The sequence below is a fragment of the Nanorana parkeri genome, unplaced genomic scaffold, assembly GCF_000935625.1.
Source record: "Nanorana parkeri isolate BGI_ZX_2015 unplaced genomic scaffold, ASM93562v1 scaffold518, whole genome shotgun sequence".
Taxonomy (NCBI): Eukaryota; Metazoa; Chordata; class Amphibia; order Anura; family Dicroglossidae; genus Nanorana; species Nanorana parkeri.
The window spans coordinates 297073-313728 of NW_017306786.1; the positions used below are offsets into that span (position 1 = coordinate 297073).

The following is a 16656-nucleotide window of genomic DNA, read 5'->3' on the forward strand; positions in this document are numbered from 1 at the left end:
ATGACTAGTAATAATAATTTTTGATGAAGAGATGAAAGTTATATTTTTATCATCAAAATGGGAAAATGTTTACTACATACAAAACAAACACCAGACTATCACAATTTACATACTGCACTCCAATAATGCCTACCTTCATTCTTTGCAGGATTGTGTCAGGAACATGTTCACTGTGCTGACCGAGCTGAGGAAATGTGGAGTGTCCGACACCGAGACTTGTCTGAAAAGTATCACGCTGTCTCTAGATAAAGGACTGACAGTGAGTAGTGCTTATGGCATCAGTATAACTAAACTTTCTTAATAAAAAAAAAGTTATTTGCAGTACACAGTGAATATCATCTGTGTTGTGTTGTCCTAAAAAATGTTGATGCTTTATTTTGACCAGTTTGCTAAACTGTACTTTCTCCCTTCCTGTAGGTTCTTACAGTGAAGTCCTCAGGAACTGTGCTCCTAAATGGGATCTACGCTCATGCACCATTAGTCACAGGTAGGAATCATGCCTAATATACATTGAAGGGTGGTCATACATTGCTTAATAAAAACAAGTGATTCTCCTGATTGTCAAACCAAAATCATTAAAGAGGAACTTTACCCACCAATTTAATGTCTCCCAAAACAGCTACTTTTAAGGCATGTCTTATGTCAGCTCCCAGCTAAACTTTGAAGCCCTCAAATGGCTGATGTCTTAGTTTATCACATGTGCAGCACCATGGCAACTGCAAATAGAAGCTAAGATGGCCCCTTGGCTGTAAGGGATAGGATGTTATTGTTCCACTTTAACTATATCACCTTATAGACTTGTTTTTTTCTCTCTTTTTGGGTCTCCTTTGTTTATTGAATACCAAGTTGATAATTTGCATTCTTTACATTTTTCTTTTTCAGAAAATCTAGCTGTGTTGAGTCCATCTTCTTTTTTCCTGGTCATTCAGAGCTTCAATGGAATCCAGATCCAGGTTCAGCTTATCCCGATTATGCAGATCTCAGTGACCCTGGACCCTGAGTACCAGGGAGATGCATGTGGTAAAAATTTATTTAGTCATTAATGTTCCCAGGATTATAGTAAATGTGAAGAGCTGTAAAGGATATCTTGCAGTGAAACGCACTCCAATCTGATTCATTTGATGCATGGTAACTAGATATTGTTCTCAATGTTTTAGGTCTGTGTGGTGACTTCAATAACATCCGGACAGATGACTTCAAGTCTGTGAGCGGAGCACTGGAGGGGACAGCGGCTGTCTTTGCGAACACATGGAAGAGCCAAGCAGATTGCAATAATGTGAAGGACAGTTATGAAAACCCATGTGCACTCAGTGTAGACAATGGTATGTGAGAAATCATTTATTAAACATAAAGCAATATGAGACTAGCTCTCATCAAATAGTTTCATATCATTCTCATTAATGGCACTCTCAAATAAAGAGGGTGAATGCAAGCAGCCATAAAACCTGATCTGGGTTTTCAACACTTACCACAAACTCTAGCCAATATGAAAAAAAGCTCTGGCTTTATATATACTTTAGATGTGCTGTTAGTGAAATATTTAAATTTTCCATAGTGTTGAAACTAATCTAAACTTCAAAGTATGAGCCCTGGAGAGGGGAAAGCTTAGTCTTACGTTTTAATGCATTTCACTGTGCCGTCATCCCAATAAATTTTAGGCATTCGAGTTGGTGGGGTATTTCCATAGAGTTTACAGAGAGACCACTTTGTGTATTGGACCATTGTAGTGATCATGGTCCAGTAAGCTTGTTAATGGTGCAGGGAAAACATAGTAATTTATTGACCGGGTCGGGAGACCCAGGGAAAATGACAGGAGAGTAGTGTGACAATGGGTGCACTGGGCAAAAAACAAGCTGCACACGATCTAGGGTCATACACTGTTCACCCCCTTATTATCATTACAAGAGCTCTGTTTGTACGTTTGTGTTTTTATAGTAATTTATTGAGATGTTCACTTTGAATAATGTTGACACAATGGGGTTGATTTACTAACGACAAATAGGCTGTTCACTTTGCATGGGAATCTTCCCTTAGCATAGTGAATAAGGTGAACATTTACTTTGTAAAGGAAACCCAATCACATTTAGAGGAAAAAAATAAACAAAAAACTATTTTTGTTTACATATGATTGAATGGTGGAAGTCAGGAGAGCTTCACCTCATTCACTAAGTTAAGAGAAAATTCCCTTGTAAAGGGAACAGCCTGTTTTCCTTTAGTAAATCAACCCCAATATCTTCAATATTTAACTGGTAATTGGCTTTGTAGTGCATGTGGGTCATGTGAGTCATACAAGTGGCAAAGGAGAATTGAAAAACACTTCTCTAATACATTGGTTTAGTATATGCTTATCAAGTGTGCTTTTAAAATTTGGCTGGAGTTCCTCCTTAGTTGAACATAGATTCCATTGTTTATGAAGACTTATTTATCTTTCTCACCCCCAGCTGCACATTCTCACCTTCCCTTCTCTTCCCTACCCTGATGCTCTGTTCAGCCACCACAAGCGAAGAGATGAAGCCCTGTGTAAGCTCCAAGTCTTAGCTTGGAGTTTACACAGGGCTGAGGACTTTCCCCCCCTCCATGTAACAGTGCTGGGCTAGTCACTAAGCACCAGTGGTGTCACGTGGCAAGAAGGGGCCTGAGTCGCTTGCTCCTCAAAATCCATACATTCCCGGTATTTCTCCTTGTTCCCAAGCAGGGAACACAGCTGCAGTGTAGTAAAGAAAAGGTTAGAAGCTAACTGAATCTGTTCCTTTGCTGTGCATGGGCAAAGCACAGGCTCACTTTCAGGGAAAATAAGGATCATATAGACAAAATGAATCTATAAAAGATAGCTTAATGTTTTTATAGCATTTAACCCTTATTTACTGCTTTTCAGAGAAGTTTGCCATGTATTGGTGCTCTCATCTCTCGGACAGCAAGGGACCCTTTGCTCCATGCCATGCTGCTGTGAATCCAATTGTGTATGAGAAGGTGAGTGATCTGTGTTATAAAAATGGGTAGCATATCCACATGGCAGAGTAAACCATGTAAGAGGAGTATGTAGAATACAGTATTTTAGAAAACACTTGTAATATCCTGTAAAGGATTTTATAAGTCATTTTATTGACTTTAACAGAGCTTTATTTTCATAACTTTCTTATATATAAATAATTTATAACATTCAAATTCAGTATCAAAATCTATAAGTATATCAATTATAGTGCTCAGTCACACAAGAAGTCACACAGGAATAATAAGTTTATTTGTCATGTTTGCAAAAAACCTTTCCTAAACCAACATATTTCTTGAAAACCTTCAGAAGACCTTCATTATGTAAGTGTGATACAGACATGTAATATATTTATGTTTTATTCCAACAGAACTGTATGTATGACAGCTGTAACTATGAGCAAAGTGTAGACAGTGTCTGCGCAGCTTTAGCCGCCTATGCCCGGGCCTGCGCGGCCGAGGGAATAACTCTAGTTGGCTGGAGAGGTGCCCTCTGCGGTATGTATAGAGGTTTTTATATTGAGGATAGTATCTGCAATATTCATTTTATATGTTGACAAAATTATCTTGACAATCATTAAAGGAACATTCTGGATAAACATCCATTAGAGCTTAGTCATTTTAGGAAAGGAAATGCTTCCTGATGGAAGTTGCTGGATCTTTCAAGAAACCAGTTTTTTGAGTGGGTGTAAGAGAAATAAATTAGTATAATTTCAGAGAAGAAAGGAATAGATAAAGAAGTAAATTGAAAGTTTGAACAGTGAGGTGGGGGGAAGGGGGTGTTGTAGAGCAGTGCTCCCCAACCTTTTTATCGCCGCGGACCGGTCAACGTTTGATAATTTTACCATGGCCCGCTGAGGGGGGGGCGTTGATTGTTTATATTTTAGATTGTTTTGATTTAATACTTTTAATTTAATTGTATTTAAACATGCCTTCTAAATAAAATACAGTTACACCAAAAAATGAAAGCGTTGGAATTCTTCACCTATTCCACCACCGAAAAACTGGGCGAGATTACGTTAAAATGTGTGACCACGTCACTGGTCACACATTCTAACGTAGTCTCAAACTTTGATAGCCGCCTGTTGCTATGGACGCGGCCGGGAGGGGAGGTGAGTCACAGGACCCGCCCCCTCACTGTGAAGCCCGTCAGCAGTGCGGGGCCCCGGTGTTCGAACACCGCGGACCGGGGGTTGGGGAACACTGTGTCCAACTCCAGAGCTTATTTATATTCCATTATTCTTACCTTCCCCTGTTTTTAGGTTAGGTGGTAAGAAGAGATAGGTTGAATTTGATCATGTTATGAATGTGTATTGCATGTATTGTGATAATTAATTTGACAATATTTACTACAATTAAATAGACAAAAATCAAATATTGCTGTGATTAAGTCAGACTTTGCACTAAAAGGCAAGGTCTGCATATTACAACAGAACTCTCACCCCGAAACAAATCATCACACTAAAATTTAAAAACAACTGTGGGGAAAAAATGATAAAAAATATAAATTTACATTTTTAAAAAAAATTCTTGCCTTATCCCGGCTTCCACCTGTGGTGCCTAGGTGAGGGGTATAGTGAGATCCTTGGAATGCTGTTCGCACTGGATTGGTGCGTCTTCTTGTGAGATTTGGAATTGTCATCATTTCCAGTGCCTTAAGGGAAGAATCATTATGTCACCCTCTCCCCTTTTGTAATAAGTAGACCTTGCCTTTTAGTGCAAGGGACATTTTAGGACATTTTTGTAAACGTGTAATATGTATATATTATAAAAGTCAAACAGGGGTATCAGCTATCTTTTAATATTAAATCAAAATATCAAAATATGCTTTAACCAAATGTGATGTAGGCGTTCATCCTTATAAATAAATAGGTTGCCTTGACTAACATAATTTGTTAATTTCCAATTTCAGAAAAATATACAAAGACCTGCCCAAAAAACAGCACCTACCAGTACTCTGTTAGTACTTGCCAGAAAACCTGTCGCTCCTTGAGTGAGCCTGACCCCAGCTGCAGCTTCCATTTCCCTCCCTTGGATGGTTGTGCGTGTTTAGATGGAACATTCCTTGATGACAATGGAGCTTGTGTTCCAGCTAAGAACTGCCCTTGTTACTACAAAGGTTCAGTGATGCCCCGTGGAGAGGTCACTTTTGATAATGGTGCCATGTGGTAAGTCATATAAACAGGATAATCATGGGTTTTGATATAAGTTAATATACCATACATGATTTCCCTCAACACATTATTGTAAGTTAGCTCTTTGTTATTATTTACCTGCCCCGTCAATAATCAGGATTTATCAGAATCTGTTTGTAAGTATAAATGGCTCACTTCTTCTCCCACAGAACTATGCACAAACTCTAAGACCATATTATATGCAGAGTTCTCTATGTATTGTGGCATTTTCCACGCTGAATGTATAAGCCTAAGGTTCTAGCATAGCAAAAAAATCAAATGACCCAGGTTTTTTTAATATCAATTCTGGTTTATCAGCTGAAGGCTTGATTAATTAAAAGCTTGCTGCAATTGTGATGAGATATGTGCTAAAATGATAAGGCATGCTGGCCTGACAATATTTTCTACAACTTGCTTTGAAAAATGTCATAGTGTCGACCGCCATGGCCTATGCTCAATATCAGCAGAACAGAATAGGACAGGCTTGAATACTAGCAATGTGTTTGGTTGACCTGGAGTTTGTATTTTATTAACAAAGCTAGAGTTTCAGTTCAGTCTATGTTCCATATAATTCTATATATCATATACTTTCAATGCGGTCTGCCATTGACTACAGCAGGCCTTTTTTAAATGGTGTTTTTTGGCAGGCCATCTTACTCTTTCTCTGTTGCCATTGGACAGTTTAGGACTTTAATTTGCATGAGGCTACAACCATGTAGTCATTAAAGCAAACCTGTACAAAATAACAGGTTAATTTAACTGCAACCCTTCTAGACTGCACCTGCTTTTTTTCCTTTTGGTACCCCACTGCTCCATGCAGCCACTAGTAGCAAAGAGGGGAATCTCTGTGAACACAGGTCCATATCTTTATGTGAAAAGACCAGGTGCTTGAGTGGACACTCAATAAGTTCCAGTACTGTCACATGGGAGGTTGGGGAGTGAGACATGTGTTTCCCAATGCAGATGTATTTTTCCTGGTGTCTAAATGTGGAGGGAAGAAAAGGAGAGTATGTGCAGCTGGGGGAAATGACATTTAAGTGAACCTTTTACATTGCCCTGCATGAAAATTTGAGGTTTGACATCCCTACAGTATAGATTAAGCTGCCTGTTGATAAATGTGATGCAGTATGCAGTATGCACCCCAAGATGGCACCATTCCTGTTCATGTTTTTCACTGGAAATTTACAATACATTAAATTGTCTGTTCTTTGATACAAGGCCCTTATTATGTTATATAATATGTAGTTAATAAAAAAAATCAAACAGTTTTGTAAAACTAGAAAAGCCTTTTTATCCTAAAACCTTTAAAAGTATTTCAAAGTTTTAGTAACAGCATGTAGTTTCTGCTTTAAGCCAAGAATAAAATATAATGACAAGCACAGGTAACACAGTTGTATTTGATTCTTCATTTCAGTACATGTCAGGGTGGCAGACTACACTGTGTTGGGAGGACACCCAGTGTTGCAGGTAAGTAAATAATTTTGATTAGAAATTATAATATACCATTATGTTAATTTTCAAGTGATAGTATATACTGAGGAGTTTGGTGACCATATAAATCCACAAGACCTCAGGCCTCACTGAATACTAAAGTGACTTACAGTATCTTTAAATGTTTAGAGGGATATGGTATTCCTTATAATAGACCAAAAACACGGGCATAATTTAATCTGTGAGAGGAGAAATGTAAAAACAATCCTCATCATATCTTACCCTTAGTTGTCTAAGGGGAACAAGTGAGACAACTAAGAGTAAAAAGGGGAAAGTGAAATACAAGAAATACTGATTTCCTATGAATTACCTGTTTCCCTGCCATCTAAGGGGAGACGTTTCTCTATCCTGAGAGCAGTGGCATTCTTAGATACATGCATTAAATGGTTCATTCACCCCAGATGTGTTGGACGAGGCATGTGGCATTAAAGTCATACTAAATTCAAGAGTTGAATCTTAAAAATGCATTCAAGTACTGTACCTACCCTGTTTCCCCGAAAGTAAGACCTACCCCAAAAATAAGACCTAGTACTATTTTTGTGAATTTCTAAAATATAAGACCTACCCCGAAAATAAGACCTAGTTGTGACCATTCCCAGGGCCGGTGGTGGCATAACGGGGAACTTGAAGAGCCGCGGGAGAGGCAGGAGAGAATCAGCGGTGCCAACGAAGCCAGCGCTAGAGGAAGCGAGGCGGCACCGGAGAGAGCAGAGCCGCATAAGCCGATGCCTCCTCTATAGCGCCGGCTCCTGTCACAGGCGGAGTGATATCACATGCACTCCGCCTGTGAGGAATCGATAGTGAAAGTGCGCTTTGCTCATTCTGGCCAGAGATTGGTTAGCAAATTGCTCTTGGAAAGGTACGGTACCCCTGATTGCCCTGATGACCATATTTGTGTACATGAATACATGTAGACTGTACATGAATAAGTGTGGCTTGTTGTACATTAAAAAAAAAATAAGACCTACCCCGAAAATAAGACCTAGTGTGCCAAAAAATATATAAGACAGTGTCTTATTTTCGGGGAAACACGGTATTAACAAAAATGCAACTTGTTTGTGTATCACTCAATTGTAGATCCTCAAATCATCTCTGAATTCATGCTGACACTGTCCTTCCTTTTAAAATCTCACATTTAGTTTGCTGATTTGCATTGAGATTGAAGTCCATCACAGGAGCTAGCTTGGAATGGTGGCTACTTTACAACACACACAGGGACCATTAGCAGCAAAAGTAGCCACTATCCAGAAGGAAGGACAGTGTCAGCATGAATTCAGAGTTGATTTGATGATCTACAACCGAGTAATACACAAATAAGATACATTTTTGTTAATAGTTAAAAGACTTCAATGCACTTGAGTGTCACTTTAATGCTTCTTCCTATGAAGTCATGTTCAGAAACTGACACTTCCTGGAGCACTGATCTCCTGATTCCACTCAGACTTCAATGGTTCCTCCTACTGACCTGACGTCAATATGGTGTCCTGCAGTAATATGAAGGTCAGTAGGGGGAACCCTACCCAACATGTGGCCAGTAGAAGATTTCTGTCAAACTGTTGGCACTATATACATCCTGTATAATAATAATAATTAAGTGTGGGTTCAAAGGAAGATTATTCTTCAATGGAGCAGCGTTTGGAACCACAGGCAGTAAGAAGGTAAGTATTCTCTTATTCTGCAGGGAGATTTTTTTGGCCAGTTTTATTTACCTCGTAGGATCACTTCAAGTTGCTAGTTGTAGAATTGGCAAGGAATCTGACATTGTGTTTTTCTTTAGTGTGCCCAGCAAACATGGTTTATTTTGACTGCGCTAATGCCTCACTTGGAGCAAAGGGAGCAGAGTGTCAAAAGACATGTCAGACCTTGGACATGGAGTGTGTAAGTCTCGATATACACAGTTGTCACTATCAGTACTTCACAGATATATGATGCATTTCTCAGAATTTATGAATAGGTTTACTTTTTATTTTCACCTTGTCCGGATGTCATTGGATTTCAGTGGGAAAACCTAGCAGCAGAAATTAATGTTAAGGAGGTGGTGGTTGGGGGGTTGTGGAGACAGTAACCAATCAAAAGAGTTTCTGCAGCTCAGGCAACATACAAACATCACCTCTGCAGGTTCATAAATGATGTGACCAGTATACGGGGCATATGCTTTTTTGCCACTAGTAACTCATTCTGCTTTTTATTGTTGAAATAATTATCACAAGACAATTGCGGGAACAAAATATAGGGAGCCTGTAAGAAGAACTAGCATTAGCCATGTGTTTCATGATGCATAAACCTAAAATATGATGCTTCCTTCCATGTATTTGATGGCACATCACTTCAGCCCACATGATATCCATTGCTGTTTTACTAGGTAAAATGGTCATTCAGCAGAGGCTAACCAAAAAATGGGGTCACCAAGACGAGTAATGGCTTTGATTGGACTCTTTGGGAACGCAAGACTCTTTGTTTTAAATGACAGAATATTATCTGTTGATTTACAGCATCAATGTGGCTCTAATTTTTTTGATCAAGCTAAACAATATACACAATGTAATGCTTCAAAAGTAGGGGTGGATTTTATCCATAACCCTATAGCCCCCCTACCCCAACACACGTGTGTGTGTTAGGGGTAGGGAGGATGTGGGGTTATGGGTAAAATCCATCCCTACTATTGAACACACATACTCATATCACCTTTTACAGAATATTTTCTTGTGTTACTGGTCCTTACCTACCTGTGTAAATAAGTGTATAAGAGATGTTATAAGAGATTAATACATTTCTACCGATGATGGGTAAAAAGGATGTGTAGTCCATGATTGCTCTGTTCAAGAGCCCATGTAATAACATATAGTAAGCAAACGCTCTAATAAATCCTATAAACATGCAATGACAGTTGTCATTTAAGACTATTGCCCTCCATATACAGGTGAAACTCGAATCATTAGAATATCATGCAAAGTTCATTTATTTCACTAATGCAACTTAAAAGGTGAAACTAATATATGAGATAGACTCATTACATGCAAAGCGAGATAGTTCAAGCCGTGATTTGTCATAATTGTGATGATTATGGCTTACAGCTCATGAAAACCCCAAGAACCCCAAATCCACAATCTCAAAAAAGTAGATTAGTACATGCAATCAATAAAACAAGGATTGTACATAGAACAATATCGGACCTCTGAAAAGTACGAGCATGCATATGTACTCAGTACTTGGTTTGCGCCCCTTTTGCAGCAATTACTGCAATTACTTTTGCACAATATTCTAATTATTTGAGTTTCACCTGTATGGCTCCATTTCTATGTCTTCAGATTTCTAAAGGTGATTTCACAAGAACAAATAATATAATTTCTGCTAATTACTATTTTTATTTTTTTAAATAATATCTGCAGTTCAGCATCCAGTGTGCCTCTGGCTGTGTCTGTCCAGAAGGGCTTGTGCTCAATAACAATGGCAAGTGTGTGTCTGCAGAAGAGTGTCCATGTATACACAATGGTAACATTTACCACAGCGGGGAGAGCATCCTTCAAGACTGCAACACCTGGTAAGCTATTTAACTGCACAAACTAAGGTGGCTATCTCATAAATTAAATATTCATAGGCCGTCTACATATATACATAATAATTGATAAGCTAGACGCAGTCCTAAAATGTCAGAACATTTACATAGCTATGTAACTCTGTTTACATTATGTAATGTATAGGGTCAGTCCACCCAAACCTAATATTTAAAACCAATCTGTAGAAAAAAATTCCCCTTGCAGTAGAGCCACCCCCGCACTAGGGGAGCTGTGTAAAAGAACTTTACCTTCCTGATCCTCGCTCCCGCAGGCTCCGGGAACGGCACTCCCAGCCCCCCTACAATGCTTGGCCCCTAGCCTTACAGTATATGTGAGGATGCTGAGGGACACAAGCCAGAGCGTAGGGGTGGCAAGGTAAGTACCAACTTCCAGAGTGAGTGGGCATCAGGTAAGTAAAAGTCCTTTACAAAGCTGAACTTGACATAAACAAACAGCCAAGCCTTGCGATGTGGAAGAAGCCCTACTGAAAGGAGAGTTTTATTTATCTCCATGGAGATAGGCTTTCAGTTATACTTATACATAGAGAAGATAAGTAACACACTGTCTTCTCGTATCTCTTGAGGTCTTCAGGGGAGAAATATCTCTACTTATGTTCACAAATCCACCCAAAGAGATGATCTTTATGTTGAAATAGGAGTCAGAGCATAAACCTGCAGTAAAGAAATTTTGCCACTGTAAGAATCTAGTGTTTGGTTCAACTCCTCACCAAACCTCAGACTGAAAGTGATATTAAAATCAATAGGTTTTTTTAACCGTGTTAAATGTTGATTAAATGACTTACAATGCATGCTGCTCCTTCATGTTTGAAAGTTTTAGTTTCCTGCAGAAACAGCTGTCCCCCTGAGCACTGGTACTGATAATCCTTCTTACAGTGGCTCCTTTGCCTTGCAGGGTCCTATGGAGCCACCCTTGTGTCTCCACAAGTGCATAGGAACAGCAGGGCAAGACACTCCCCTACCCCACTTTTCCGTCCTTCCTTCTCCAAGCTAGTAGATGGTCAGCTGCTGGAGACTGTGCTCTCCCTTGTGATCTTGTACTGGACAGGAAGTTCAGGGAAGGCGAGTTGAGAGAGTTGGAGTCAGCTGCCTGGATGATGACTGTAGGTTTTTGTGCAAAAATGTAAACAAAAACTTTGCTGAGCAAAGTATATTTGTTTGACCTGGATTCATTATTTTAAAAAGGTTTAAGAGTTTAATACTACTTTAACCTCCCTGGCGGTAATCCCGAGTCTGGCTCGGGGTGAATTTTCAATGCTAGGAGCGGTACACCCCGAGCCAGACTCGGGGCTGCTGAGAAAAGTGACACTTACCTTGTCCCTGCTAGCCCGCGGCGTTCTCTGCTGTACGCGGCCCGAAAATGAAGCTAAAAGCCGGCATCTAACTTTTAGTTTCGTTTTCGAGCGTCACAGCAGGCTGAAAATTCAAAAGTGAAAAGTTGTAATGTACACAGAATACACAACATGAAAAACAATGTACCGCTTTTGGCACAAAATTCCTGACATAATCATACCGCCAGGGAGGTTAAAGGAAATGCATCATAAGGCTTTAATTTCGATCAGCCACTAAACACCTACAAACAGGTACCCACATCAAAGGTAGTTGAAAACCACCCATGGCTCCCAGGCCACTAGCTGGAGCCCCTCTTCACTAAAATGTACTTAATTATTGAAAATCAAAATAGAAACAGTGCTATGAACCCAGAATTATTCTTTAACTAATGCTTGCTAATTCCTTTATGTTTCAGTACTTGCAAGGGTCGGAAATGGAAATGTACCAAGAAAGAATGTCATAGGACCTGTGTAGTGTATGGCGAAGGGCATTACATGACATTTGATGGCAAACGTTTCGGTTTTAGTGGTGACTGCGAGTACACACTGACACAGGTATGAAAAGCCTGTCATATGCAAAGGTTTCAAGCTTAACATATTGCAGTATTTCCCCACTAAGTAGTCAGCATTCTGCACAAAATTAAAGGTCAACAACATTAATGTATCATTTTTTAGTAAATATACATTGTTATCCCTTCTTAAACTTATGCTGCGCAAGTGTGAAAACAGTTAGTGGTCCGTGAAAGCCACGCTCGGGAATATTGAAATAATTATGTATATTCTGATAAAGCAAATCAAAGCTAGTTTGCTAGCCGAGATGGCTCAAGTCAATTAGGCTCAGTTATGGCATTTTAAAACCTTATCCATAATTTAATAATAATATTTACCATTGTATAAATATTCCTGATAAAAAGCCTTTGGTGACAACACTGTGATTGTAATCCTGTGAACTGGTTCACTATAGACCACAAAATCACATACTGTATATGTATATATACTGCGCTGTATTAGTTCCTTACTCAACATCCCAAAACGTTCTTTGATTGTTAGAAGCACTGTGCTCTCTGTTACTTTGTAGGACTATTGCGCATCCAACCCTGGAAACGGTTCATTCCGAATTATCACTGAAAACATCCAGTGTGGAACAACTGGGGCTACCTGTTCCAAAGCCATTAAAGTGTTTTTAGGCGTGAGTACTCATAACTTCACATCTTTTACTACATCTCCATTACATTTCACATATGTTTGTCTAATCCAGCAAATACGTACAGCATAAATGTCTTCTAAAGTATATCTAAACAGGAATAAAAAAATACAATATATTGCAGCTTGCCTGTCCTTAGATGATGTGGCCGCATATGTTTATTTTCAAGTTTAATTCATTTCCTCCAAGTGCAGAACAATACATGTTGAGCCTGCTCAGATATATTCTGTGAAATTGCCAAACAGGAAGTCTGTTACTGTTAAGCTCTTTAGGTGAAAATAAAGGAAATAAAGCCTGAAAAAGGAAAACACCTCATCTAAAGGGCTGTAAGCTGCAATATATTACAATTTGTTTTTGTGTTTCGATACACTTTAATGTTTCTTTTGTTGCATACACTTTATTAATGACATATAGCTCAACTACACAAAGCTAATAAAAGAAGAATGCATTTTCTTACTTGAACACATGACTTGGCACACTACACTGCCAAGGTTACTATTACTATTGTACCTCTTATTTTAAGTCTTCAGGAATTCTTTCATTTGGTTGTATAATAATTCATTCCTTACTGTTATATTGTGTGCTACTTCCTCTTTTCAGAACTTTGAGTTGAGATTGAGTGAAGGATCCTTTGAAGTAGTAGAACGAGATATTGGTGGCGAGGTCCCCTATCAGATCAGAATGATGGGAATTTACCTGGTGATTGAGGCTAAGAACGGTTTGATAGTCATGTGGGACAAGAAAACAAGCATTCTAATCAAGCTGAGCCCAGAGTTTAAGGTGAGGAAGCTGCTGTCTTTCAGACACACAGGGGGGTGATTTACTAACCTAAACACATGCACGCACCAGGTGCGTGTGATTTTCACACAGCAAAACGTATTTATCAACCAAAAGTCTCTAAAAGCATATTTCCACTAATGCCATACATGGAAAAATCATGCACATGATGCATATATAATGCTGCTTCACAGTTTAGACAAAAATGGTTAGCTCATGCATTTACATTCCTGCATTCATCAACGCAAGCAACACAACATAGAGCTAATTTACACAACATCACCTTGCAATTCATGCAGGGCTTTGCACAACACACCTGCTGGGTGTGTACACACTACAAAGGTGTTTAGATTCCACCCATAGATCATGCTGGGAGGGAACACACTACAGAGGTGTATACATGTTCGTGGTGTGTTTATAAGGTTAGTAAATCAACCCCACAATATTGATTGCCATTATCTTCTTATAGGCAATTAATAGTTGTAAGGGGATATTGGCATTGGTTATGGTTTTATATCATCTAATTGTATACTTTATGCATTAAATCTTTGCTTTTTAAAGCCAAAATTTAGCCAAAACGTTTCACTTAGCTTTGAATAGGGTGGGGAAAGGCTTGGAATCTTTGCCAGGTTTTTATTTCTGTTTTTGCCATGTTGGGGAGATTTCTATTCACTTCCTGTAGGGACAGGAATAAAGGGAAATCTCAGCAAAGGGGACACAAAAAAAAAAAAACACATTTTTAATCCAGAGAGGAAGATTTAGAACTTCTAACTATGTTTTTTTTTTTTTTATTGCTGTCTGTGTATTTCTGTCAACCACCCCAACCCCCACAGTCCACATATTATTTTTCCAATTTTGCAGAGAGTAGAGAAGACTCAGAACCTCTGTTTTATTACATTTTTAACACGGATGCAGACAGCAATCAAGCACTAATGTGGAGTCTTGTCTTCCCTTACTCTTCTAAAAACAAAAACAGTGTTCTGATTCCTATTTGTGTTCCTTTCATTTCTCTTCCTGTGCTGGTGGCACATTGGGGGGTGGATTTATCAGAACTGGAGCTAACAGAATCTGGGGCAGTTGGTGCATGGCAACCAATCCGCTTCTGTCTTTCATTTACAAGGCTTAACTGAACAAATTGAAGAGGTAAACAGATTAGTAACTATGGGCAAATGCTCCAAATTCTGTCTGCTCCAGTTTTGATAAATTCCCCCCATTGTCTTCAGGTCAGGAAATTAAAGACCCCCCAATGGGGCCATTAACAGGGGAAAAACTGTCAGATATTTGAACTCATTCCTACTTTATCCTAAACTGAAAAATAAAGTTTTGGATAGAGATACACTTCAATTTCACGTTACCAAAAACCTTTTGGGATGGAATTCTGATGGACACACATGGACCATGATTGCCCATGGTGATATCACACATATACTTTGCTACCAGGCTTGTCATTCAGGTTTAGTTTTGTGTGGATAAAACTTATTTTTTGTAGTTAGATAGCAGGGTTCAGGCAGAAACACTACTCTGCCTGTAATGCAAGAAAGAATGGTGTTTCATGCGCTGATGAGTTTTTACAGCTGAACTCCAGGCACAGAAATGTTCATTTAAATATATTCCTTAATAGTCCCTAAGACTATAAATCAACTTTGTGTGCAAAGCCTTTGAGATCCCAGTTATTAGTTTGTGAAGTAGATGTGGCAACATGCCTATGCCTTACATAGCCTGTGCAGAGAGCAGATCTCTGGGTGGGACTCATCATGCCCACCCACTATAGGCTGCCTGCAGAAAACTACAGAAGGGGGCAGATATACGACCATTCACCCTGCACAAGGAGAGAGATCAGCAGTGACTGGTCTGTATTACAGGAAGCTTTTGTACAAAGGCACACTGAATTACAGCACAAATCTGGAAGAAATACACAAAGGGAACTGACAGTCAAGTAAGAACCCACATATATCTTGTACTAAGACAATATTTGTGTGTCCCATAGATTGGCTTTAAAACAGCTTGACATCTTTATAGAAAATCCTTGAAATAGAACTCCTGTGTACAATTGCCTCTGTTATTTGTACAACTGTAACATAAATATACTGTATAAAGTTACATGCTTACGGAGGTAGGAAGCAGCCATGTTTAAAAAGTGAGCGTGCAGAATTTTACAACCTATGCTTGTTTCATAGCAGCTCATGTAATGTATACAATTTACCATTTGAAATATTATCTTTCCATCAGGGAAAAGTTTGTGGTCTCTGTGGTAACTATGATGGTAGTGTGTCCAATGACTTCACCACAAGACGTCTATCAGTGGTGGTCAATGTACAAGAGTTTGGAAACAGCTGGAAAGCTTCACCAACCTGTCCTGATGCTCAGCCCCTAAGGGATCCATGCATTGCCAATCCATACCGTCAGACCTGGTCTCAAAAGCACTGCAGCATCATCATGGGCTCAACTTTCTCCACATGCCATTCCAAAGTGGGTTCCTATGCTTTTTTTTTTTTTTACAAATGTGTTAACATTATGTTCTAAATATTCAAGTGAGAGCAATTTTATCACAAAATTATATTTCAGTTTTGAGTATTTGATTTCAAAAGAAGGGGCAGTCTTAGAAACAATCATCCCACTTGTTAACTACACCCTGTCCAGAATTTGTAGTTTAATGTTCCCCTGCATAAAGCCTCTTGCTGAGTGAATGTTAATCTATGTACCCATACGGATAAATAGCACTAATAATCCACGTCCAGAATGTTTCCCAGTCAGCTATGACATAGTGAGCACATGCTGGAGGCTTTATTCAGGAAAAAAAACTGCAGATGAAACTGCAGCTGAATACTTTAATTGTCAGATTCAATTACAGTATTAAAACAATTTACAGAATTACTGTCAATTAAACCAATGCATACTATGGGGTCTATTCACAAAGCTGCCGAAGGATCTGGCCGTAGCTTCGGCCGATCCTTCGGCTGGCTTCAGCCCCAGGACCCCTTCGGTTCAGGAGAACCGAGGGGGTGCTGTACGGGCTATTCACAATAGCCCGTACAGCTCCCGATCACGGCCGAGCAGCTCAGTCGAGCGCTGAGCCGTGCTGAAAGCCGAAGCTGGCCGAGCGGCCGGCCATTGGCC

At 39.3% G+C, this 16656-nt stretch overlaps 1 protein-coding gene across 1 annotated transcript in view; it reads left to right on the forward strand.

Annotated features, from left to right (window-relative positions):
- The window catches only part of LOC108790984 (mucin-5AC-like), a 57588-nt gene that overhangs the window by 12290 nt on the left and 28642 nt on the right, over nt 1-16656 (forward strand). The window contains exons 10-23 of the mRNA XM_018561343.1: nt 149-259; nt 418-487; nt 883-1020; nt 1158-1322; nt 2876-2970; nt 3360-3486; nt 4901-5156; nt 6577-6629; nt 8431-8531; nt 10043-10194; nt 11975-12113; nt 12637-12747; nt 13363-13542; nt 15769-16008. Of these exons, the coding sequence (XP_018416845.1) occupies nt 149-259; nt 418-487; nt 883-1020; nt 1158-1322; nt 2876-2970; nt 3360-3486; nt 4901-5156; nt 6577-6629; nt 8431-8531; nt 10043-10194; nt 11975-12113; nt 12637-12747; nt 13363-13542; nt 15769-16008 (1938 nt within the window). The remainder of the gene's footprint in view (nt 1-148; nt 260-417; nt 488-882; nt 1021-1157; nt 1323-2875; nt 2971-3359; nt 3487-4900; nt 5157-6576; nt 6630-8430; nt 8532-10042; nt 10195-11974; nt 12114-12636; nt 12748-13362; nt 13543-15768; nt 16009-16656) is intronic.